The 26917-nt window shown below is 41.1% G+C and overlaps 1 protein-coding gene across 10 annotated transcripts in view; it reads right to left on the bottom strand.

Moving 5' to 3' along the window:
* RBMS1 (RNA binding motif single stranded interacting protein 1) overlaps positions 1-26917 on the bottom strand; it is a 209717-nt gene that overhangs the window by 82530 nt on the left and 100270 nt on the right. For 6 of the 10 annotated variants that reach the window (XM_013051988.2, XM_004743929.2, XM_004743933.2 and 3 more), the window contains exon 2: positions 7486-7661. In XM_013051988.2, coding sequence (XP_012907442.1) covers positions 7486-7661 — 176 coding nt within the window. Of the gene's footprint in view, positions 1-7485; positions 7662-17935; positions 18022-26917 lie in introns of those variants that run through there. The other 4 variants (XM_013051989.2, XM_013051992.2, XM_045066949.1 and 1 more) reach the window with 2 other exon arrangements.

The raw sequence follows: 26917 nt of genomic DNA, 5'->3' as shown, positions 1-26917 counted from the left end.
CAGAGGCTTTAACCCACTGAGCCACCCAGATGCCCCGAAAAGTACCATTTTTTAAGAGACACACTTAATGAGAGAACAACTATCTTTCTGCACTCTGTGTTTGTCGACTTAACTTTCTCTTTCCCTGACTTTAAAAGGAATCTAAGATATGAAAATTTGCTAGATAGAGTTTTCAGTAGTCTTATAAAATACAATTTTTAAAAAACCTAAAAATTCAGATGGGTTTGGAATACAACAGAGCTCAACATGTCCACGGCTCAATTATCTGAGATAGTCGATGGTCTGAGATAGTCAATAGTCAAAGAAAAAAATGGTTTGTTGGTCTTTCATTATTTGGTGTGTGTGTGAGTAAAATAAAACACAATCAACCACCAACACCATCAGTAAGAGACGACTACAACTTGCCTGGAAAACAACACTTGAAGAGTGAATTATAACTTAAGGAGAGATCACTTCCTTGTATCAGCTTCTAATTTAGCCCTACACCAAGAGCGTCAGGTTAGTAAAACTCATAGTCCTGACTTTGGGATGATGCCTCATGTAGGCAATAAAGCCTTTGGTTTGTGTCTTTCATGTCTGTATAGCTATCTGAATACACGGTATAGAGTTCATGAAGAGAGAGGGAGATAGAGAGTGTGTGTGTGTGTTTTTTCTTAAAAAATGCAATATCTCAGGGTATGTTCAGACTTCTGGGACTGAGTCATCTGGAAATACCTGAATGACCTTGGATCACCTAGCTCTATAATTTCTCTTCAATATGGAAGTGAGAACCAGTTCTCTCTTGGGTGGGATGATATTTCTTCACCACAGGATCACTGTTTTGAACTTTTATCCTTCTCATGTTATAATTTCCATAAACTGTAGAAGATTTCCTATTTACCTGGGATTTCAGGATATTGGATCGAGCAGGCTCACTGTTACTTTCAGAGTAAACACTGAAGGTAACCTCATAATTGAGTAAACGTTTTTAATATTCATCTTACTAGAACCTTTCATCTTACTGAAAGAGTCTAATCATTTTGGATTATAGGGATGATCATTTTATTTCATTTGTAGAGGAAAAACAACTTTTAAGATTTTATTTTTTATATTATTATTATTATTTATTTGAGAGAGAAGATAAGAAAGCACAAGAGAGGGGAGGGTCAGAGTAGAAGCAGACTCCCCACTGAGTGGGGAGCCTGATACAGGACTCGATCCTGGGACTCCCAGATCATGACCTGAGCGCCAAAGGCAATCACTTAATCAGCTGATCCACCCCGGCACCTGAGGAAAAACAACTTTCGGCAAATAGATTTCTAAAAGAAATTTTCGAGTTCGAGAGATAAATAAAGATATACAGAGAAAGAATATAATTATTTCAAATTGTCCATTTTCCTGATAGTTGCCCTAATTTCTTTTCCGGTGCTTTCTCTCTGAGTTAATGAAACTCAAGTTTTCCCTTACAGTCATTTTTAATCATGCTCAAGTCCCGATGTTCTATCTCCAAGACACCCTCGTGCAGCCTCAGCACCTTCTCCTCTTCCTACTTCCTATCCCTGTCCTAGCTCAGGGCCCCATCTGCTCTCACCTATGAGAGTCTCCTCCAACCCAACCTTCCTACTTTGGGTAGAATTATCATTCTGAGAGAGAAAGAAAAATAAACAAACATCGGATTATGCTTCTCTTCCACTATAAGCGCTAACTCCTCTGCAACTGAAGAAAAAAATCCAAACATTTCAGCTTATTATGCAAGGTGCTAATGCTATGCCCCCAACCTCTACCTCCAGCCCCACTTTGCCCCATAACCACATTCTTCACCCTGGTCACCAGAAGCCTTGCTAACTAATAACTGCTCAACAACAACTATCTACCAAGAATGGTTCGGTGTGCTTTCTTAAACAGCCAGGCACTGTCCTGCCACGTGGGCACTTTCTGAGGCCTGGAGGACACTATTATTTTCACCCTGTGAGAAATTGTTCCAGCCCTTCAAAGTCGAGACGCCCTCTCCTACTGAGAGCAACCCCAGTGCCTTGGCATCAAGGTTAACAAAGTCTTCCTCTGACTTCTCACAGAACACTGTACTGATTAAAACATTTACTTTATTCTGTCTTCATTAGGTTTGATTGTTTAAGTCTACCTCTGCTGACCATATTGTTTTTCTGTTTTGCCTTTTTTTAAGAGTTGTATTATATTCAAAAGAATAAGGCAGACTTGCAGAAAACAGAAAACAAAGGACAGGAAATGAAATGTATTGGGTATTACAACCAGGGAAATGAATGACATTCAAAAAACATTTCCTTTTAATTAGTAACAGGTTAAAATACTGTAAGCTAGATTTAATTTCACATTTACACTGAAATCATGTTTTATTGCACTTTGAAATGAATTAGGTATCTATTGAATGAAAGAACATAAAATGGTTGACCAAAATTGGTTTGGGAATGAGAGAAAGGATATAGAAGGTAAGAGGAGCAGAAATACCTTCTTTTGTTTTAATATCAGTAGACTCTCTCTGCTTCAAAATAAGTTGTTGATACACTGATTCATCTAGACTTTTGCGTGAGATTTCAATACCATAGTAACCTCTAAGCTACTTTGCCACAGCCAACAGAGACACATATCTGCTCCTACTGCAAACCAGGAAAAACGATGAACCAAACCTTACATCCAAATATTGCTTTTAAATCTTCAGAAAGGACAATTTGGACACAATGGAAAATTTACATGCTATACTCATTATTATGACAAAAAAAAAAAAAATCAATCATGAAGCTGAAACCAGTCTTTTCCAAGTGCAAGAAAAAAGCCTCAAGAAGACGGTGGACAGTTATGTAGCTATGTTAACATAACCCAATTCCCTGGCTTTCCCAGCTTTCAGAATCAGAATCTTGTCCCCCCATTCCCATAGTTTTAAATGTAGGATTACATATAATTTAAGTTTACCGTAGTCGTTAGGGTTTTGAGAAGCAAAGACACAGGCACAAAGGAGACTAATATTTGTTCAATGACGACTGTGTTCTAGGCAGCAGACCAGCTCCATTCCTCAAATAACTTGATTTAATCCTAATCACAACTTCATGATTTAAACCTTCTTTGACCCATTTCACAGGCTCCTAAGAATTAGGAAGCAAGGAGCCTTACCTACCACTGTGGTTGGTAAGTCTAGGGTGCCAAACATTTACCATGCTGACCATCGTGATCTCATAAAGTAGGTAAGAAATCTATGAAAACGAAACATGGGGGTGCCTGGCTGGCTCAGTCGGTAAAGCATGGGACTCTGGATCTCAGCGTCATGAGTTCAAGTCCCACACTGGCTGCAAAGTTCACTTAAAGAAATAGCCTTAAAACAAAAAAGATGATGCACAGCTAGCATTATATACCATCAGAGACACACTGCGGGACAGTGGAACAAGCACCTGGAGAGCAGAACTGTATGAAAATAAGATGCTGATTGTGAGGCAGTGACACAGAAAAGGAAACTAGGAGAATTTAGTGTGGTCCAAGCATGGAGGACGCAGGATGAGTTTGGCCTTTGCACTGGCCTTGAAGAATCAAGAGGGGAATGGGGAGGCGCCTGGGTGAGGCAGCTGCGGGAGCAAATTGTTCTCACTTGTCACAATGTGGGGATGAAGGGAGAAAACATTCAATTTTTCTGGCAGTGAGAAGAAGAAGAAAGGCCACAGAATCTGCAGGACCTGGGGACTAAGGGGGTGACAGGAAATACTCAACCACTGCTCCAAAGCTTTAAGGTGAGGTGAGAGTTAAATTTAGAAACACCATCGTCTGGAGAGGAAGACGGCAGTGTTGAATTTGAGGTGATAAAAGGAGACTGGGAAATGTCTAGAAAATGGGGACAGTAGAGAAGAGTCTTACAGGAAAATGAGGCTATAGAAGAAGGAGCCCAGAACTGGAATCCAAAGAGCAAAGAGTTGAGGAGAATGGGTAAGAGTAGGAAAGAGCCAGAGAAAAGACTGCTGTACGTCCCACTTCCGCATAACACATCAGAAACATTATCAACAACGTTAAGGACCAAATAAGGTAAGATGGATGGAAGATGCCAGCGCAGTTTCAGGTGAGAACCTGAAGGCAAAATGCCAAGGGTTAAGGTGACAAAGGAAGTGGCAACAACAAGAGCGCTCGGCTCATCTGTCCAGCAAATTCACCTGAGAAGTTTGAAAGAGAGAAATAAAATGGTACCAAAGTCAAGCAAAGTCATCTGTTTGGCTGGATATTAGAGAAGGGAGAGAATTCAGACTGTCTGAGGTCCTGGGGTAACAGATCAATACTTCCTGTTACCCAGATCATTCCATTCCTTAAACTTGCTGGTAGCTGTGCTGATGGACTTTCTGAGCAGGAAACTCCTCAGAAACAGAAGCCAAGTTGCAGCAGCCTCCAACAGTCATGAGGCTCCAACCTCATTACCTACACTCATCCACCACAGTTCAGAAGTTTCCCAGAGCTGGTCCACTTTTCTCATTAAATCCTCCTAGAGAATGCATCTACTTTCAACCCCTATCAGCTTACCACTGCAGCCACTATCCCATCTCCACCTGGTTCTTGACCAGCCTAGCCTCTGTGGGTACCCAGGAACGCAACTGGTCCCTCCAGCCGGAGCCTTGTCCTGTGACCTTAACCACGGTGATCTGTACTTCCATGGTCAGGAGTCTCCATCTGACTTGGGGTGAGGATGCTTTCTCACTCACCACCATTTCTTCTAACACAGCATGTGAATATTCAACTCCAAACATAGCTTTTTAAAAATATTTTCTGCTTTCCTCTCCAGTTTTCACAACCCTTTTATCATTCTTGCCTTAGACTCATGCACTGTTTGTATGGAACTAGGTCACTACTACAAACATTCTCAGGAATCTTTTCCCATCTTTCTTTTGGACAAGCCTCTGAAATAACTAAGACCCCCCCAGGGGGGTGGGTGGCCAAGTTATCTGTTTCCATTGTTGCTCCTCCTGCCATTCATCCCACTGGGTCGATTTGAAATTACAGCGCTAAATTTGTAATTCGAAAACATTTTTTTTCTTTTTTAGATTTCTGAATTTACACCTATCTTTTCTGAGAAGTTTTGATACAGACTTTTCTAAAAAATCTCTAATTATGTCCACTGGGTTTTTTAGGCTGTAGGATGAGTCACTTTTCCCATAGGATGAGTCACGTACATATCACCAACTAGTAGTCTTTATTGGAAACAATTAAGCCCAGAACAGGAATGCCCTTTTTTCTCTCCCTCTCTCTATATTCTAAGACACAAAATTCCAGCAAATCAAAATTGGTACTTATTAGAGGCTCTGTGATAAATGGAATGAAGCTTTCAACAGATATGGCTGTGGTCCCCCCTCTACATAACGCAGATCAGGAACAACACCTTTGGAACTGAGTATCAAACCTGGGGTTTTGCCGACACTAGGAAAGTGATGATGCCAAATGTTTATCGCTGCTATTGATAACAGCAAACAGACTGAAACATATTAAGATAATCCACATTCGTTCAAGAGACCGAGAACCAAAAAAGGGGTAAATTTTCTAGGAAAAGTGATGAAATGCTCTTTGATTTCCTTTGGAATATGATTTTACTCAATAATAAAAGTTATCGGTTTCACTTTTCAAGTTCACATTTACTTTACCTGGAACATGGCATTACTCTTATTATTTTATGGTTACTGAACTCTGTTCTCCTTGATGTTAAAACTCACCTACATGCTTCAAAACCAGCTGAGGGACTCTTTGTCTTTTGAAATCCTCTCTCCTTTCTCTTATACCTCAAGAACTTGAGGGTTAGTTTCACTCTTGTGTGTCCTACGGTTTTATTTTTAGCTCCTTAGACTTTATGGCGCTCTATCTACCTGTAATTATGTTGCAAAGGCATAAGAAGACGCCAGTCAAGACCAGCAGCAGACAAGATAGCAGAAGGCCTATTTGTGGTCTTGAACAGCTGCAAGAGAGCAGGCAGGGCACGGCTGGCCCAGTTCCCTCTGCCTCTGGCCATGCGTGACAAACCCCGAGGGCTAGACTTGCTTTCGGCTGTAGTCCCTAGCACCCGACTGCCTGACGGCAAAGGGCTTTGGTCAAAGTCTGAGAAGGCTGGGGCGCCTGGGTGGCTCAGTGGCTCTCCCTTCGGCTCAGGTCATGATCCCAGAGTCCTGGGATTGAGCCCCGCATCAGTCTCTCTGCTCAGCGGGGAGCCTGCTTCCTCCTCTCTCTCTGCCTGCTAATCTGCCTACTTGTGATTTCCATCTGTCAAATAAATAAATTACAAAATCTTAAAAAAAAAATGTCTGAGAATGCTGATCAAAAGGGGAACCCAGGAAAGGCACAGGGAGAGTGCTAAGAGCAGCGGCCTTAGAAGAACTCTCCGGACCCTAAAGAACACCACCCACCACCCCACCCTTCCCTCTACAAACAAAACAAAGGAAAACCACCACCACCTCCTTATGGAAGGCCAGATGTTCCTTTCAGTTCCAATTTGGAAATACTGCCCAAGTTCTCAAACATTCTTTTTCCTAAAATATAAGTAACAAATCTGTATTTTTACCCAGGACAACAGAAAGAAGATGCCATTCATCAGATGTTGGCAAAGGGGAATATTTTTGAGGGACTAGGAAACATTCTTGAGTGGACATCTTCTCCCACGGTTATGTAAAACTTTTTTTTTTTTTTTTGTAGGGGCCATTATTGTCTTTGGATGCATAAAAGCTGTTGTTAGATGTGGAAGCCTTTAGGGCTCAGAGTGATTAATCTTTACACAATGGTCCGTGCCGTGTACAGTTAGTGCTTCTGGCGCCTTGATTTACATTAGTGCTTTCTTACTTGGTGAGTTAATGTCATTTGCCAAGTAACATATTTATATGCCGTTTTTCAACATTAGCATATAATGCATATTTACTTTGGAACCTTACGCACATGCACACACTTCTTCACAAGACTCAAGAGAGGGTGGTGATGAGAAAAGAAAGAGTAATTTTGGAAATTAGAATTCCCCAAGAGTGGGGGTTAACAAACCAGACCACAAAGCTGTAGGCGCTAGTGAAGACACAATATTACTTCCCGGCTAACATTAAGAGGCTTACACACGTCTGAGATACAGTCGGATGGTAACTACCTTTCAGACAAATGGTAACAGCCAAAGTTTCTCTTATTATGGGACAGACTGGCCCCCAGAGGCACGACCGCAGAAAAAAAATGAGTAGCCCTAAAAAGGATCCAGCCATTAAGTTCTGCAAAAATTCTCGTTTTACCTCTTCTATGCCAATACAGTCAAATTCTGCCAAGATGTTCCCATATTTATTTTGTCATACAAGCATTCTGTTGATGCTAACTAATGCTGGGTCCGAGGACTGAAAACGTGGAACCGTCATTCTCATCCTGTTGGCAATGAGAGTTCACACGTGCACTAACTGCCTGTAGTACGGCAACTGATAACCCTTTAGACTACGATAAAGGATAAAAGAACTATCTATTGGCTGAAAACAACTAAGGAGAGTAGCTACTTACGGCTGACACAGCTTCACCAGGTCCTGGTCTGTGGTGTTGGGAGGCAGCCCTCGGATATAGAGGTTCGTTTTGCTCAGCTGGTCCCATCCTGAGTTGCTACTGCTGCTGCTGTTGTTATTACTGCTGGTGGTGCTGGGGCTGGGAGGGGCCATGGGGTGGGCTGGGACCAGAGACTGCTGAGAGACAAAGACGGGGAGCATTAGAACACCAGCTGCAAGAAGCGTGGCGCCATTCACAGGCCCTATGACCTCTACCACAGAACAGAAACACAGATCCCCCTCAGCGACTTTCATAGACACATTTTCATTTACACCTTAAAGGGCGCCTGGGTGGCTCAGTCGGTTGAGTGACTTTCTTCAGCTCAGGCCATGATCCCAGAGTCCCTGGATGGAGCCCGATGTGGGCCTCCCGGCTCGGCGGGAAGCCTGCTTCCCCCCTCCCACTCGACCTGCTTGTATTCCCTCTCTCGTTGTCACTCTGTCAAATAAATAAAATCTTTAAAAAAAAAAAAAAGACTTGCTCATTCTACAGAAAAAGCCCTCTCCTTCAACATGCAATTAATAATGGGATTTTATTCAGTAAAGTATTCTCTCCGTGCAACCTTAAATCGGGCTAATTTATGTGAGATTAACGTACTCACACCTTTTAAGGAACGTATCTACTGAGACTCAAAATTAACTTGCATGAAGTTAGGTGATAATATCATTTTACGATACAGTCATTTAGAAATCACTAGACTTCTGAAAAGGTTTTCAAATTCTGAATAACATTTGATTGAAAGTTGCTGATAATTTTATTGAGACTCTTGGGGAAGGAAAGAAGATTATTCTTCGAGTGTAACGAAGTTGGAGTTCCATCACAATGCTCAAATAAGGCAGACTTCACCTCGTTCTAAGTGTGGCCCATGGCTCCATTGAGACATCTGGATAAGATTCCCAGGCATGCTGCCTTTTGCGCTGGCCAACCTTGTGAAATTTAACCCCTGTGAGAATGGTGTGGGAGTTGGAGAGCTTCCCGGGCCTTGCAGCAAGGAACGTAACTTTTCTAAAGCTTGAACCTAGGGCTCCATGTGGTTTCACCGTCGGCAGCCACCTAGGAAGAATGTCTGAAACTGTACTCACACCAGATAATTCCCTGTTAACCGATCGAAAGAAACCACAGTCCGTGCCCTTCGCCACACACATGACTTTTGAGGAAGTTAAATGGTTCGTTCTGAGATGGAAGTGAGCACACCCTCAACTGCTATCAAAGCAAACGCTCAGCAGTTTCATACCGGGAGAGAAATCTTTTTCACCTCGCATTTAAATAATACATACACTAACCCAAGGACTTCACTTATATTAAGTAACAGTTTGAAAATATGAGAATATAAAATTTTTCCCTTAACATTAAAAAATTTTTTTGCAAGCCTAACAGCTTGAGTTTAACAACCACAAACAAAACTCTTAGACACATTTAAGCACAGTTCAATTCTACTTTGGAAAGTTCAAAAAGCAGAAGACCCTTTACAATAAATGTAACCCTGCCCACCTCACCAGCAAGCTCAGCGACTCACTGTGGAGACCTGACTCTGCGCCCAGGTTCTGCCATGACCATCCCAGCTCCACAGGATCCCCCACTATACTGGGATCCTCAATAATCTACACGCGTGACCATTACTTCTTTTCTGTACTACGTATTTTTTATTTAATGTAGCACCGATCACAGGCCATATAATCTCTACCACAGAATAGAAATACAGATCCTCTGAAGGGCCCAGGGTGCGGCTTGAACTCATAACCCTGAGATCAAGACCTAAGCTGAGACCCAAGAGCGGAACGCTCAACCGACTGAGCCACAGGGGTGCCCCTACTACGTATTTTTTTCTTCTCACCGCCCACAGTCCTTGGTAAGCTTACTGAGTCCAAACATCACTTTATCTCAAGTGATTCTCTCTTAGAAGGAGAGTAGCAAGAAGGGTTAACAATAATCAATGTATAAATGAAGACTGAACTGAACTGGGAATAACCATATTGCTTAATCCAAGAAAAAACTTAGCCGAGATCATATCCTATCAAATCTATTTGAGTTATGCCCTTAATAAGCTGTTGAACTCATATCCTTTGGTCTCATTGCCAGTTTTTCTCTAGGGGATAAAGATTCTGCTTTCTAGAGGGAAAAGGAAGAGTAAGCATTGTTCCTTCCTCCGCCACAGGTAGCCCCTCAGATCCCCCAGCCATACCACACAAAGGCCTGTGTTCCTTCTCCAGAATCACTGAATACCAACTGTGCTAGCTGCTCCTTGCAATTAAGCCAGGCATCCCATTTGTCACTTCAGCTTAGAACAGAGGTGCTGGAAAGTAACACACATATCTGTCCCCCCATCCCAAGCCTTTGATTTACACAAAGAACTTATATCTAGGCAAGGCTGAATTTTTTCTTAAATAAATCTTTGATTAATGTCAGAGAACCAGTCTTTGCTACAAACCACAGTTCCTCAAAGTAGGACCCCATATGTTCAGTGCAGCTGTTGGGGGATGGAACAGGGTCACCTCCAGGGATAAGCCCTGGAGAAGCCTGAAAGAAGCCAGGGACCCCCTCCATTCCCTCCTCTAAGTAGCATTAGACCAACAATGTGAAGCAAATGAACCATCAGATGGTTTAAAGACTGCATTCCAAGTTTTCCCAGCTCTCTAACCTCTTCTCTGGGGTAAAAAGTGGATGCCAGGTGTGGACTTGTAGGATTAAAAGAAACATTTGGGGGTATGATTTATTGAGAGATTATTTGGACATGAAAGGAGTAGGTTTTTATTTATGTATTTATTTTTGGCAAAAGCAGAACCATGATTTACATTGCAGAATTTACATAGCTGATTTAATATATCTTTGACAGGCCTCTATATTTATTACAGTAATATTTTCTCACTCTGGGAAGTAGGTGTGGGGCATATACAGCCTTTCCCTGCTTCCCCTCTATTCTGCCCTATGGTGGAAAAAAGTCTCCCAACGTTCTAATCCCAGGTGGGAAATGGGGAGGGGGCGCTGAATGTGCCCTGAGGAGGAAGACTGGCCTCTGCTGAATTCTATACAGAATAAGTTCAAATTAAAATGTTATCCAAGCATCAACTATTTCTCAGAACTCGCTAAAGACAGCTTACTCTAGGTTGACTATTTTCTGCTGTAGAAAATTTTAGATCAAAGACTAGGTTTGTAAAACTCATTGAAATAAACAATTTAATTCCTAATAAAAGAATGAACACGTGTTCAAAGAAGAAAATTCAAACATAATTAAGCTGCTTATTTCTACATGTTCGGAATGGATGAATGATAATCACAATGATTTGAGTATTATTACTGCCATATACTCCATGTTTACTATATGCCACCGGGCTAAGTGTGTTATGTGCGTTATCCTTCCTAATCCAATAAGGTAGATAGATCATTGTTTTCCCATTCTGCAGAGGAAGAAACTGAATCTCAACAGAGGCTCAGTAATATGCCACGGTCACACATTCAAGAGGCTAGAGCTGGAATCAAACCCAGGTCTGTTGGACACCAAAGACAGAGCCCTCAGTCAGCACTCCACATCGTATGCCTGAACTGTCCATGTCCTAAATGTGTTATTTGTATTATTTCATTTAGCTGTGCTCATCCTTCCCACAATCTTAGTATTAAATTCGATTTCTCTGAAATGGGACACTTAATACCATTGGTAACTATATATATATACACATATATGTGTGTGTGTGCATATATATATATATATTTTTTTTTTTTAGAAAGACAAAGGTGCCCTTAAGTTAATTTAAAGAGCACACAGTCAGCTTGTGTGTGTGTGTTTGTTTAACAAAGTCAGCTTTTAAAGGGTTAGTTTGAAATTCTACCTTATATTTTTACTAAAAAAAGAATTTTGAGGCAAAAAAATTTTGAAAGCAACAGCATATTACAGCTGAACACCAGAGTCAGCATTTTAAACTTTTTTTTTTTTTTAAGATCCTATTTATTTATTTGACAGACAGAGATCACAAGCAGGCAGAGATGAGGAAGCAGGCTCCCTGCTGAGTAGAGAGCCTGATGCGGAGCTGGATCCCAGGATCCTGAGACCATGACCTGAGCCGAAGGCAGAGGCTTTAACCCACTGAGCCATCCAGGTGCCCCAGAGTCAATCAGCATTTAAGAACAGCTAGATTTAACCAGTGCAGACTTAAACTCTTATTCCCAGATTAAAATGCAACTGAAATGTAAACACTGACAAGGCTTTAACTCCAACTTCACAGCACTGACCAATTCAAAACAGTAACACTTGGTAGCTATGTACTCAAGAGCACAAAGGGTAAACTTTAAAAAAATTAAAAAAAAAAAAAAAAAGCTTACCAGCAGAAAATATTTCACCAAACTCCATTTTCATCACTTGTTGTCTTTTTGTATCTCCCCTCTCAAAATGCCTAAAGCTTCCCTGGAGTTTGAAAAGGACCCCTATCCCCTTTCCCATCCCTTGTCCCCTTGGATGAAGTATGTAGCTCATTTACACCAATTCAACCTAATTAAGGACCTTGGTGGTTGGCTGACCCCACGTGAGTGCTGACCCATCCCACAAGAGCCTAACAGTCCACCTCAGCCTTCTCTGGCCTAATTTCACCACTTCAGACCAGGTAAGCAAGCTACCCATCAAGCTCTCTATCCACAGGCAGGGCAAACAAGCTAATTGCTTTCACATTAACAGTACCTGGGCTTAATGTGCACACAAGTGATAGAAATTGATAGAAAAACAAGGCTGGTGGCGAATGAATGGAATGGCCATACTTGCAGACCCTCTCTGCACCCCCTGCATGAGTGGGTGTGGGCACCAGCAGGAAGTGTGCTTGTCAGCAATCAGGGAGAACTTCCTGTGTGGACGGCCCTGAGGCCTCAATCCCCCCAGGAAGGCCCACTGGCCTCCTACACTCAGACAGGATGATCAACAACAGGCACGCGGCAACTACACACACAGCAGACCTATTCCCCTCTCCGTCACGTCACTCCCACTCCGACACCACACTAAGTAGACTCTTGTACATAAATACAAGTCTTGAGGCTGTTCATAAAAAAGGCAAAACTAAGCACTGGTGAACTAAAATATATTAGTAATCATGCATTGTTGTAGATTTCTTTTCAGCAAAGACAAAGAATAAAAATGAAATCTGATGTTATAAATTCTATGGTCTCATTTCCTCCCTCCTACTAATAGGCTACAAGAACTGGGCTCCAACCAGTCTTAGAGCTGCAGCTCTCCTCCTTTCCCCATTAGTCACCAACGTCCCTGGGAATTCCAAACATTTTGAAGGCAAACCTAGAATCTGCCTTGTAATCACCCTCAAGTCTTCTTTAAGGCTATCAACCTTACAGTTTAAGAAGGTTATGATCCAAAATCCATAATCTCCATCTCCATCTTGCCCTATGTCAGGCGTGTGTATGTACGTGTGTACACACGTACACACACACCCACACACCCACACCATACCACCCCTGCCCCAAAGAACAGAGAGGTTTAACACATCAACTATCTCCTTAACCCAGAAGCAAAATAACCACTCTATTTGTTCAGAAAATAACCACTCTATTTGTCATCTTTCACCAGAAAATATTACATTATCAAACCTAACATGAACTGAGTACTACGTAAAGATACTACATACTACACTTATTCCACACACTGGTTCCTCTCTCTAACGCTTTCAAGATGTAAAAGGACTTTAACAATTTAAGGGAATTATCGAACAGAGAGGGGGAGCATCCAAATGGGCCAGTTTCACTGGAGTTAGGATATTTTCTTTGTTTTCTTTTAAACATCTGAATGGCTCAAAGAGGGTCAGGAACAGCAGCTATGAAAGATAAAAGTTCCTGGCACAGGCAACTGGGAAAGTACGCACAGCTGAGAAGTGGGAGGTGAATTAGTGAGCGATGAGAAACTGGCCAGGAAGCAGATGCTCTTCCGGGTAGGCCAGGATGGGAGAGATCACATATATTAATGAGGAACAACAGTGCCCCCCCCTTCACACATGCAGACACTTACTTATACATCATGTGGGAGAGAGGCCCAAAGGGCAAATATCAGTCAGTTCCATTGGATGCTAGGATATCAGAGCTTAAAATGACATGGCTCATTAGTTTGTGGAACCGGTTTTCATAGAGCCACTATCCCTTCTTTGAAAATAAGATTATGGAACTGAGCAACAGATTATTCAATATTTTTTCTTGAGTTCTGTTTATCAAAGGAGAGGGCCACGTTGTTATGTTAGCTATTCAAATAAAACTTAAGAATAAAAATTTCCAATATACCTACAATTAGGATTCTTCAAGATACTTATCAAGCTGATCCTTGCATGTAAAGTTCTATTCTCTACATAGAAACCTCTTTACCTAAGTCCATGAATAAAGCATCATTTTCTTAGGCATTAGATAAAAGAAATTTAAAACTCACACTGAATAAGATAAGTATCTGTTGTACACAACATGACTGAATGAATGGACAGAGACCATGTTGCAGAAGTGAAAATAAACAAGAAAAAGTCCTTAGAAATGAAAACAGCTTAGGAAAGCTTGTTGGGGTGGACGGAGTGTTTGCAGGTGTTGAAAATCCACAGTAGAAAACATACCTTAGACACAGTATGAGATTTCTGAGGTCAAATTCTCTTTCAAGACCCCATAAAAGAATTAGATGCCTTGTCATCCAAATCTCTTTTAAAAACCTGGTTTATGCTCCAGCATGGGAATCAGCTTCACTGTTTGGTTCTCTCCAAAGTTTCCGCCAAGAATCCCACAGATGCCCCAAGTTGTCTGCTGAGAACTCTGGGCCACACACCAGAATTCTTGTGCTATTTGTTCCTTCTAGTGTTTTTAACAGTATCTATGAAGGGGGAGAAAGGTAAAAACCAACAGGAAAACCCAATAAATACAGTCAACTCCTCTTTGACAAGGGAACAAAAGTAATACAATGGGGCAAGGCCAGTTTCTTCAACAAACGGTGCTGGAACAACTGGACATCGGCTTGTAAAAATGTGAATCTAGACACAGATCTTATACCCTCCCCCAAAATTAATTCAAAGAGAATCACAGACCTAAATTTAAAATGCACACCTGTAAAACTCCCAGAAAATAACACAGGAAAAAAACTCAGATGACCTCAAGTACAGTGATTACTTTCCAGGTACAACACCAAAGACCTACTCTGTAAGTAAGTGCTAGGGTAGACTTTATTAAAATCAAAAACTTCTGTGCTGCAGAAGAAAAATCCAAGAAAATGGACTGAAGACAAGCCACAGAATGGGAGAAAATGTTTGCAAAAGACAGATCTGATAAAGGACCGTTATCTAAAATATACAAAAAACTCTTAAAATTCAACAATAAGAAAACAACCCAATTTAAAAATGGGCTGAAAACCTTAACAGAAACCTTACCAAGGAAATGGGAAATAAGCATATGAAAAGACGCTCCACATCATAGGTCAACAGGGAACTGCAAATTAAAACACTATAAAGATACAATTGTACACCTATTAGGATGGCAAAAATCTGGAACACTGACAATAGCAAATGCTGGAAAGCACATGGAGCAACAGGAATCCTCGCACACTGCTGGCAGGAGTGCAAAATCGTAGAGCCACTTTGGAGACAGACTGGCAGTTTCTTACAAGACAGAACATACTCTCATTATACCATCTAGCAATTGTGTTCTTTCCTATTTACCTAAAGGAGTTGAAAACTTAGGCCCACACAAAAACCTGTACCAGACAAATATAGCAGCCTTATTCATAACTGTCAAAACTTGGAAGCAACAAAGATGCCTTTGAAAGAATCAATAACCTATGATACATTCAGGCAATGGAATATCATCCAGGGCTAGAGAGACGTGAGTTACCAATCCATGAAAGACATGGAGGAACCTTAAATACATATTACTAAGTGAAAGAAGCCAATCTGAAAGGCTGTATGTTATGTGGTTCCCACTTACATGAGATTCTGGAAAAGGCAAAACTATGGAGACCGTAAAAAGACCAGTGGTTGGTAGCCACGGGCTAGGGGGAGGAAGAAGGGATAAACAGAGGCAGAGGTGGATACATATCATTATAGACTTGTCTAAGCGCAGAGTATGTACAACACCAAGAATGAACCATAAGGTGAACTTCGAATGCTCCAGGTCTTTTTGATGTGTCTATGTACAATCAGCCTTAGGGTGGGGGGATGTGCCATTCTGGTGAGTGATGCTGATAACAGGAGAGGCTGGACATGTGGGGGTGAGGGTAGTGGGTATGTGGGAAAGCTATGCACCTCCCTCTCAATTTCATTGTAAATCTAAAACTGCTCTAAAAAATAGTTTTTTAAAAAAATGACATGAAGAGGGGCGCCTGGGTGGCTCAATCAGTTAAGAGTCTGCCTTGGCTCTGGCCATGATCCTGGGGTCCTGGGATGGAGCTCCCCATGGGGCTCCATGCTCAGTGGGGAATCTCCTCTCTATTCCTCTGCTCATGCTCTCTCTCCCTCTCTCTCAAATAAGTAAATAAAAGCTTAAGAAAATGGAGAGAAGAAAATGACATAAAGACAGACTGGAGACATTAGGTATAATTTATTCACTGAAAACTGTAGGGCCAAAAAAGTAAGGGAAGAGCTTAAGACAATAGGCTCAAAACTTTCTTACATCAGAAAGAATATTCCTTATTAGGAAGGGAAAACATTATTTTTGATAATATGTATTTTTTAATTTTATTATTGAAGTATAGTTAACATACAATGTTATATCAGTTTCAGATATACAACACAGTGATTTGACAATTCTACACACTATGCAATGCTCACAATGACAAGTGGAGTTATTACAGTATTATTGGCTATATTCCCTATGCTGTATTTGTCATCACCATGATCTATTTATTTTATAATGGAAAGTCTGTACTTCTTAAATCCCCGTCACCTATGTCACACATCCCCCACCTGCCTCTGCTCTGACAAATACCATTTTGTTCTGTATTTATAAGCCTCCTTCCTTCTGTTTTTTTGTCTGTCTATTCATCTGTTTTGTTTTTTAGATTCCACATATAACTGAAATCATATGGTATTTGTCTCTCTGTCTGACTCATTTCACTTAGCATAATACCCATCGATACTGTTACAAATGCCAAAGTTTTGTTCTCTTTTATGGCTGACTAATATTCCATTGTGTGTGTATATCACATCTTCTTCCATTTATTTATTGATGGACACTTAGATCACTACCATATCTTGGCTACTGTAAAAATTGGAACAATAAACACAGACGCACATCTATCTTGTCAAATTAGCGGTTTTGTTTTCTTCAGGTAAATATCCAGAAGTAAAATTACTGGATCCTATGGTAGTTCTATTTCTAGTATTTTGAGAAGCCTCCATACCGTTGTCCCCAGTGGTTGTAGCAAGTTATATCCCCACCAACTGTGCACGAGGGTTCCCTTTTCTCCACATCCTCACCAACACTTGTTGTTTCTTATCTTTTTGATACTAGTCATTCTCACTGATGCAAGGTGCGGTCTTGTGGTTTTGGTACTGCTCTGATGACTGGTGATATTGAGCATCTTTTTGTGTGTCGAGGAAGGAAAGGCCTCTAACAGTGACCTTCAGGCCTTATATCCCGCATCACATATAATGGTGTGGTATGGCACAATTTCCAAAAAAGGAAGAGTTCAAAAAAGGGAAGATCACGGATGAAAGGGCCTTGGACAGAAAGGATGAGATAGGTTCACAGAGGAGTATATATGGCTGAGTGAACTGAATATTGATGGAGAGTCCTTAAGCGTTAGATAAATGGCAGTCTTAAAAGTGGTGGGTATGTGGGGAGACGGGACAAGAGTCAACAAAGACACACACAGGAAGAATCACTGCTCATGAAAGTCAGTGGAAAGACCAATGGTGAAAGTCAGTGGAAAGACCAATGGTCTTCACTTAGGACAAGCTGATGTTCGGGGAAGGGGAGGGATGGGTGGACGGGACTAGAAAAGGAGGAGATAACGTAGAAATCAAGGGGAGAATAGGAATATGATGGTACAGATTATTATACAGAGGTCTCCCTGGTAGAAAATAAAATTTAAAGATGGTGAATGATAAAGGATAATCTGTGGGGAAGTAAAATGAGGGGAATTCTTCCCTCTCTTCTCTATAAAAAAGTATATAGAAAAGAAAATTTAGGGGATGGAGTAATCTGAGTATCTGGATGCAAATCCTGCCTTGGCCAGTAACTGGAACATCATCGGCGGGCAGCTCAGTTCCTCAACTGGGAAACAAGCAGGTCAGACGACATGATTTCTCCATTCCCTTCCAGCCTTCAAATTCTAAGGCTGGACCATGTTTCTCCAGCTAAGACGTATCAAAACAGAACCCAGCCAGCCCTCGGGTCCTCCTACCTGCCTGCCAAATAGCCAGGGAAATGGAGCAGGAGGCTAAACGGGGAGCCCCAAGAAACTCACACTTTGCATCGTGCAGCCGGAAGACCCGATCATCACACCGCTGTCATGTTTCCGTACCCCACGGAGGCCATGCACAGACTCCCTATTTAGTCACAGATGATTATGAGAAAGTATTATAAATACATAAGTTATACTAATATTACAACTAAAGCTCAAAGGAACAAATTGTTTGAATCACATAATATTCAGAGTTCCCCAAACCAGGATCTTCTTAAGGTAAAAATACTATAGCTGAAATCGCTCGAATAACAGATCTGCCAAGACTTCATGTTGGTTAACAGTCCAGCATCTTTTTGTTTCAACATGTGATCTGTACAAAAAGCTGCATTTCACATTCTGTCTAATCTCTTAGATAGAAAAGGACCAGGTAATAGCTTCCAAGATCATCTTAAAAGAAATTCAGAACAATAAGCAAATTACACCCCAAACCACCAGTGACCAGAACTCGGTAAACATAAAATCCTCCCCAACTTCAGGTGTGACATTAATTACTCTTCTGGATCCTGAGCGCAGGTGGGCGGAGTGTGTTTTTTTCCTCCTCCTGAGCCCCCAAGTGAGGCATTTTCAGAGCTACACCAGTTTTCTTCCTTACCACAGAGTCTTGTGAAAGACACCAGAACAAACTTTTCTTTTCCTTTTGACTCAAAATAACTTGAAAAAGGAACACTTCCTGAGGGAAGTGTGGCATTGCCTTTATCGTGACAGTTCAGCACACCTCGGCAATGCTCTGATTTCCTGTCTCACCCTGATGCACTTAGGATGCCAGTGCTGACAACTTCCTTCCAGCTGTTTTTAAAAGTCTATGTACAGTACAATTTGTATTTCTTGTAAGTAAAGAATTACTGCTGAGATTGCAAAGTCCTCAGAGTGGAAATTACCTATTTTAAAATATTTTTTCTGCACATTAAACAATACTTATTGAAAGTACTGTCAAGTGGCTAACTAAACGTTAAATGGAGAAAAATTATACGAGTCAGCTTACCCCCAAAACCCCAAATGAATTTATTCACTTTTTTTTCTTTTAAAGATGTAAAGGGCTATGTGAATGAGCCTGCAGGATCATGGGTTTCATAAACTAACCCCTAGAGGGAAAAAAGCATTATCTGTACTTTCAGGAAACTAAATAATTACTTAAAATCTCTCCATAAGAATTTTAAAAATGAAATCTTATCTAACACTGTTGTGATCTGCACGCAGCCAAATTAAAACATCATCACAGGAAAATTTCCTGAGTTAATACAACTCAAAAAAAATTAATGAATATATTCATTTCTTTCTCATGAAAAAATCCAGCAGTTTACACCCTGATATATGGCAGAGAATTAATATAGAACAGCTCTTTATAATGTTTCTCTGCATATCTCTATGTAAATATGTGTGTAACCACACACACCCAATGTGTGGGGGTAAAAAGAAGGTAAAAAGAAGGGAGGAGATGATGGTCTCTAAGATACATTGTCTCTGATGTATCTGAGATCTGAGATACATTGTCTCACTGTGTCTGAGATACACTGTCTCTGATACAAAGCACAGTGGCTTTTTATTTTAAATTTCTTTTTCCCCGAAATCCACCTCAAAAATTAAGTTATTCCCTCAGCTTAGAACCCTGTATACACTTGCAGGCAAAACTATATAAAACTGAAACAAAAGTTTTGTGAAACAGTTATTTTCCTTTACTATATTCAATGGACCATAATATTATCTTTTCTCCTCTATTTCCCTAAAAAAAAAGAAATGCTGGTAGTGACCTATTACATTGATTTGAGAACCCACTAATATTGCCACTCGCAGGTAAAAAACCAAAGATCTGCTGCATTTCTCAAACCCTGATGTAGTACATCTGAACCACTACTCAGTCATTTTGGGTGGGGCCAGGACTATGTATGCATTTTTACCAGCTTCTGGGTAATGTCCATGCATTAGGGCAGGACTCAAGGCAGTTTGTTCCTGATGTGTGAGGATGATTTCAGAAAGGTTCCCTTCACACTCTAAGAAGGAAAAAGCTGCAACTATTCAGAAAATGAGATAAAGACCTTTGTCCATCTGATTTCCAATCCGGTATTTGCTCAGAATAACAAAATGTTAGCAATGAGAGAAGACATGAGAGATAATGCAATCTAATAATTCTCAACTGGCGGTATAACAGAATCTTGAGAGATGGTTGTGGCGGGGGGACAGGTTGTAGTATTTTAATTTTTATCAAAGGGAGCTTGGCTTTAATGATACTGAGAAACAATGACCTATCTGACCCCTCAACCCAGAGAAGTCAAAAAGTATATCCAAGGTCATACAGCTAATGCAAGGCAGATCGAGGTCTCCATTTCCACCACTGCTGTAAAAAGGCAGCAGCCCTTGTTTGCTATAAGGAGTGCAGCAAAAGTGGTGGTTAATATTAAAAAGGAGAACTGATAGGCTAGTTCTGTTAAGACATCCACAGAAAAACTATATATTTTGTAAAGCCTCTCTTATACCTCACATTTCGTCTACTGTCAACTTCTAGATGACTTACTTGGATGGCTATGTCTGTGGTAGACATTAGTTTCTTGCTTAAAAAAAAAAAAAAAGAAAGAAAAGAAAAAGAAAACTCACACCATCCATACCATCTATTACATGTGTAATTCAAAACTCCTAAAAATTGTTCAGAATGGCACCATTTCTATCTCTGTATATATTAAAAATTTGTGAATAGCATGCACAATCATTATCTGCATCGTCTATCTCCAAGAAGATGCAAAAATCAAACAGATTAATTACAGCAGTTCGCTGCCCTTCTGTCAGAAGAAGCATATTCAGGATCAACTGGCAATTTAATAGGCTGAGATTACAAACGTTTGAAGAATCACCAGAACTGTCCACCCACTGTTTGATTTCCTACATGTTGTCACAAATTCATACACTTAAACGAGTAACTTCAACCTCTCAATTTCTCTACCAAGAAAAAAGAGAGATGTGTACGACTTCTCCCTTTGGATGGTCCAGCATTGGCTTTTATCCCAAAGCTTCACAATGATTATGCTCATATTAATTCTCTAAGATGAGCTGATTTTCCTCCAAAAGTCCAAAAATGTATGTCAGTCAGCCTTGCTCCCCAGTATATAGCTCACCAGTATACTCTGGAAAACGTACTCTCAAAAACGCTTCCGCATTTTTGCAGATACAAGCTTTCTGACATGTCGGATCTCTCCTCACTGATGCTGCCTATTTGGACGGAATGTCTCTGGTACGAAATAGCTTGAGACTTGCCCTTCTTGTACGGAGTCAGCCCATGCACTACTGTCTAGTCATTTCAGGAGAGATGCTGTCAACCTTGGAACACGAGGATGCCTTCAAATCTAACCAGCTCAGAGGCCAGCAAGGTTCATCCCTCTCTTGGTCTTTCCTCAAGCACATGAACCGAAGCAGGACTGCATCCTGCGGGAAGCAGAAGCTGGGAAACGGTTTCAGTATTTATGTAAACCAGATGCAATTTTTTTTTTCTTTTAGACTTAAAATTATTTCACAATACTCTTTGCTTAGAGTGAGGAGTTATTGCTCAAGAAGAGAAAGAGTGAAGCTATTCATCTTGGCGAACACCTTCTTACTCTCTGCTGCTAAAGTTAATCACAATGCATCAGCGGCATCACCTTTACCAAAATGAGCTAAAGGTACACATTGCTCGTGATTAAAGCTTCAGAGGGAGTTTCCTATCCTAGGAACGTGGGGCAATAAAATTCTGGTGCTCTAGGAGGGAGGACCAGAACCTCCGTGTGTGTGGGGTCAGATACAAGGCCCGCACGCCCCACAGCAGCATACCTGGGACTACACGGGAGTTGTCTCCCTCTCTCCTCTCAGTATGTTTAGTTTCATTATAACGGCAAGTGAAATATCCTTTACCTCTGATGCACATAATCAAACCTTCCGATCTTTCACTGTCAACCACAATCCCAGATTAACCTAATTTATTAGTGACAAGTATCCAAACTGGGTTTCATAAATTTATGCCCTTCTAAATAAACGCACAAAAAAATCCCTTCCCACAGACCACAAAGAAACGTGTATGAAGAAAATCGTGTCTACGTGGAAACTGGCTTAAGAGACTCTACCCACAATGACCAGTGACAGACCAGCTCCCCCCGCCCCCAGCACCCCACTTAATCCAAAGCAGCCAGTGAGAATTTCCAACACAGGAAAGGGAAAAACATGGCTGGAGCCCAAACACTGCTGTGGCCCCCTGCCCAGACAGAGCAGATAGTAACAAAGATCCAGGTGTGGCCTGCAGCTGTGCCAGGTCTCTGAAGTTGGTGAACATAAAGCAGTGGAATCAGAACTGCAGAGCACGCCTACCTTATCAAATCATTCTGCCAAAAAAAAAAAAAAAAAAAAAAGCAGAGGGAAACACAACTTTTAAAATTTGTTTCTCCATACAGACAATATTACAGATCCTAAAATTCTAGTTCTCTGAATCTTTTTAATTTATTTATTTTTTTACATTTTGGACTAGATTTAGACTAGAGCACTCAAGATAGTACTCTCTGCCCAATTTAAAAATCAGACTGTAGAGGGGCGCCTGGGTGGCTCAGTCAGTTAAGCATCCACCTTTGGCTCCAGTCATGATCTCAGGGTCTTGGGATTGAGCCCGCATTGGGTTCCCTGTTCATCGGGGAGTCTGCTTCTCCCTCTACCTTCGTGTCCCCACCTCCCCCTGCTTGTGTACATGCTTGTTCCCTCTTACTCACTCAAATAAATAAAATCTTTAAAAAAAAGAGAGAGAGAGAGAGAGAGTATAGAACACAAGAATGAACTAAGAACGGTGGATTTTAAATATCTGCATCAGGCACTATGACTTCTCATATGGAAAAAAAAAAGTTAGGAATGAAGAGGTAAGCTGCCTTTTCTACACCATGGCCAGGAAGCGGAAGAGGCAGGTCCACACCACACGGCACAGGACAGCAGCAGCTAACTTCGCGCTCCTCCCGGCAACCAGGATTTCAGTTGCTCCCAGTTACATAATATCTGTTCAAAGTAAAATGTCACCCTATTTTAGAAGAACTTCCATCACCAAGCAAACTGAGAAGATATAATCTAAAGGACAGTTTAATCCTGCCTGGATATATTTTTTAAAAGGCAGTATGTAAGATGTAAATATTGGGGTCAGAATTTGTCCACAAAATCTTGACAGTAAGCTCACTCTGCTGTCCCGGGAAATACATGTGGGAACTCTGCCTCATCTCCATTCTCCCTTACTGCAAAATCCAATTCTTTTTTTTTTTTTTTAAGATTTTATTTATTTATTTGACACAGAGAGAGAGGGAGAGAGAGGGAGGAAACACAAGTAGGGGTAGCTGCAGAGGGAGGGAGAAGCGGGCTCCCTACTGAGCAGAGAGCCCGACCCGGGGCTCAATCCCAGCACCCTAGGATCATGACCTGAGCAGAAGGCAGATACTTAACGACCCAGGCGTCCCTGCAAAATCCAATTCTTACCCTGCAATCTTAGTGGATGTACAAATCCTTGCTAGCAGTTCTCTTTCCAGAAATAAATAAAAAGCCAAGAGCAATGTTCTCCCCGTAACTGAAAGGGGTAGGTTTTAGCCATTTGTTTAACTCATTTTCATTGGAGCTGTAATATTTTATCTTTTTCTTACTCCCAAAGTAATCTAGGCAGTCTTTTAACATAGCTAGATGAGCAAAAACCAAAGGTGAAGGGAAAAACATTTTAAGCCAAGACTACTTACTGAAAACATTTCTTCCCCCTAGAGAACTGAATGTTATTCATAGTCCTAATCATGAATGTTGTTGAGCATCTACAATGTTTCTAGTACCAAGCTAAGTGCTTTGTATGTATTCTTTCATTTTACCAAAACAGGGGAGGTATGATTATCACCATTATATGGTTAGGAAAACAGAAGATAAAGGATTTTCCCAAGGTTACTAAGGAGGTAGCAGTCTGGTAGAGAAATGAGGTCTGACAAGCTGTTTAGGAGCTAAGCAGAAGAGAAAGTGGGAATAAAGGAGGGGGGATACGCTGGTAAATTTCTCCATTTCAGCCACCTTGTTGATACACAATTGCTCTACTGAAGGTTTTTGGTCATGGTTACTGCCCTAGTTACTAAAAATCTCCCTGATACCCATCAATAAAACAAAACCAAAGTTTGGCTCAAGAAACTGGTTACCAAACAGTGAAACTCGGTGACATGTTACTTCCTTACTCCCAAACCAACAGTACAACACAACTGTGAAGGAATATCAGTGCAGAACACTGAAGCAACTTCCCTTCCTTCAGATCTTCTCAACAGATGATATGTCATGTCAACAGAAGTTTAACACTTTCTAACACGGTATTTCTACATGTGAACTAAAGAATAAGTCCCCCCACTAAAAAAGGACATGGGACCCCATCCTGTCTGATAATCCCACTCTGCGCCTGGACCCAGAGCTCTGTGTGTTTGGCAAGGTAATACAGACTGGCGTTACGACAGAAAGCGTGTTGCAGTTGCAGTGATGAAAATACCATCTGTTGAACAGCTCTGTGGTACCAGGAGGGAAGAGAAGTCAGCAAGAGTTAGATGGTGGTGGGACCTAGGTATCTCAGAAAGGAGTTTGACAATCTACTGAGAAATACATCAATCATATCATTTTCTTAGCTGAAACAGCTCTCCTTCCCCTGGAAATCCGTTCTATTTCCTCTCTAGAGGAGAGCATCTCTGGAACAATGTCCCAACTCTACGACAGGTGGACTTTAAAAATTCCTAGTTTAGACTTCAAAACACCAGGGACACTAGACAAATTATGATTGATAGTGAGAATTATAATTCATGGAAAAATATGAGTCCTAATAGTCTTAATCTTATTGCCTCTGGATACATGAGATGGGGGGGGGATCTGTCTTTTCAAAACAGATTAATCAGAATTACTCTAAACCTTCAAGAAGATGTAATCACTTTGGGACTCTACTGCCTTTGGTAATGGCCACATCTGGTCAGGCAGTTGTTACTCATTCTTGCCAGGATTCGCTTTATTAGACTCTCAATTGAAAAATGACACCTTCACTCCAATCCTTTTAATTGATTTTTAACCTTAGAGAAGTGTAAGAGTGAGAGTTATTTAGGAGACTAACTTCTTAATGGAGTCATCTGAGTGGGGTGATACAATTCTTTTGGCTGAATGACACCCCTCCCCCCCCCCACCCAGCAGGACTTGGGGGGGGGGAAGGGAAAGAGAGAGAGAGAGAGAGAGAGAGAGAAAAGCTACTCCTTGAGATGCACCTCGCCTCTCTAGAAAGTTAATTCAGTATAAGTGTAGCCATGCTAATAAGATTTAATGTAATTCGTTTCTGTCAGGAATTTAAAACTCACAGTTTGTACAGTAACTACAACATTAGATATGTGCATTAAGCTCTTCAAAAGTTAAAGATAAAATATAAATGGAGAGAAAATGAAAATGGTTGCATTCGTTTTCGGAGGGCTGGTGAGGCTTACAATAGCAGACCTTTATTCTCTGGCAGTTCAGGGAGCCAGGAGTCTGCAAATCAAGGTGTCAACTCTCCCTCTGAGAGCTCTAGGGGAGAACCCTTCTTTGCCTTCTCTGGCTTACAGCAACTCCCCATGTTCTTTGCTCCTTGGTGGCATAATCCCAAATTCTGCCTCGACTTTCTCTGGCCATTTCTTTCGTGTCTCTCTGTGTCCGATCTTCTTTTTATAAAATCAGTTGTCACTGGATTTAGGGCCCACCTTAAATCCACCTCAATTTCATATCAAGATCCTTAATAAATGAATTGCAAAGATCTTATTTCCAAAAGAATTCACATTCTGAAGTTCTTGTTGATAGGAATTTCGGGGAGTCACTATTCAATCTAGTACAGCAGCTTTCTCTAAAGGTCCATTTTGACTCTCTCAACCTTACTTTTAAAAACCTGAGGTATGTGATCAAAACATGTATGAAGTGGGGCACCTGGCTGGCTCAGCTGGGAGAGCACGCAACTCTTTGATCTCGGGGTTGTGAGTTCAAGCCTCATGTTGGGTACAGAGATTACCTAAATAAATAAAACTTAGAAGAAGAGTATAGAGAAGTATTTTATATAAGCACCCACTTATTTAACCAATGAATTCTTTAACCATAATTAGATTCATTGTCTTCTTGTACATCCTCATACCCAAAGTAAGATATTTCTCTATGGCACAGAATTTGGGGATGAAGGTGGGGGGGGTCACTACAGACCAGCAGGTGTGCTAGCGGGACATTTCTCATTGCTACCACATGCAAGTCTCGTCTCCTCCTCTTTTATTCAAATCTAAATCTTTAATGATAACTGTTACCCCTCCAGTGGTATTCCTTTAAGGCTCCAAGACAAACCAAGACTAACCAACAACTTCTTTAGCCAAGACAACTTCTAAGGAGGTAGTACAGCAGTTAGGGTCGAAAGAATGGCTTCTGAAATCAGACCACTACCATTCACACACTGTGACTTTGGGCAAATTACTTCACATCCCCACGTTTCATCTCTTCCTCTCTTAAGTGAGGATGATACTATCTATCTAGCTCGCAGGATGGTTGTGAAGATTGCACAAGCTCATCACATTAAAACGCCCAGCCTATAAGAAGTGTTCAGTAACTGTCGGCTGCACTGGAGTTCATCTTTCTCAATGTCCGCCTCTAAACTTGGCATCCAGATGGCCCTGAGGAGTCTCTGCTCAGCGCAGGCACCACCAGTCCAAATCTTAAAACTGACTTCTATGTACTTTCTCAATCTTCTCCTGTTACTCTGAGGTTCTTTTGTATAGCCACAGTAAGGGGGGGAAATGGAGAAAATGGAAAACAAACAAAGATGATGCTGTGGGTTCAAAGTAGAAGTTGCTGCATAAGGCAGGTAAAATGGGGGTGGGGAGCTATAGGGGTGAAGGGGGAATTCCCAGGAAAGTCTTCCTGGAAAAGCTGGCCTGATCAAACTTGATCAGTCCTGGACTTTTTCAGTTGGGTTAGTTTTATCACTTGAAATTCTAACTAGAG

Source organism: Mustela putorius, unplaced genomic scaffold, assembly GCF_011764305.1.
Source record: "Mustela putorius furo isolate JIRA1106 unplaced genomic scaffold, ASM1176430v1.1 tig00003869_pilon_pilon_pilon, whole genome shotgun sequence".
Taxonomy (NCBI): domain Eukaryota; kingdom Metazoa; phylum Chordata; class Mammalia; order Carnivora; family Mustelidae; genus Mustela; species Mustela putorius.
This window is presented reverse-complemented; position numbering and strand designations above follow the sequence as displayed.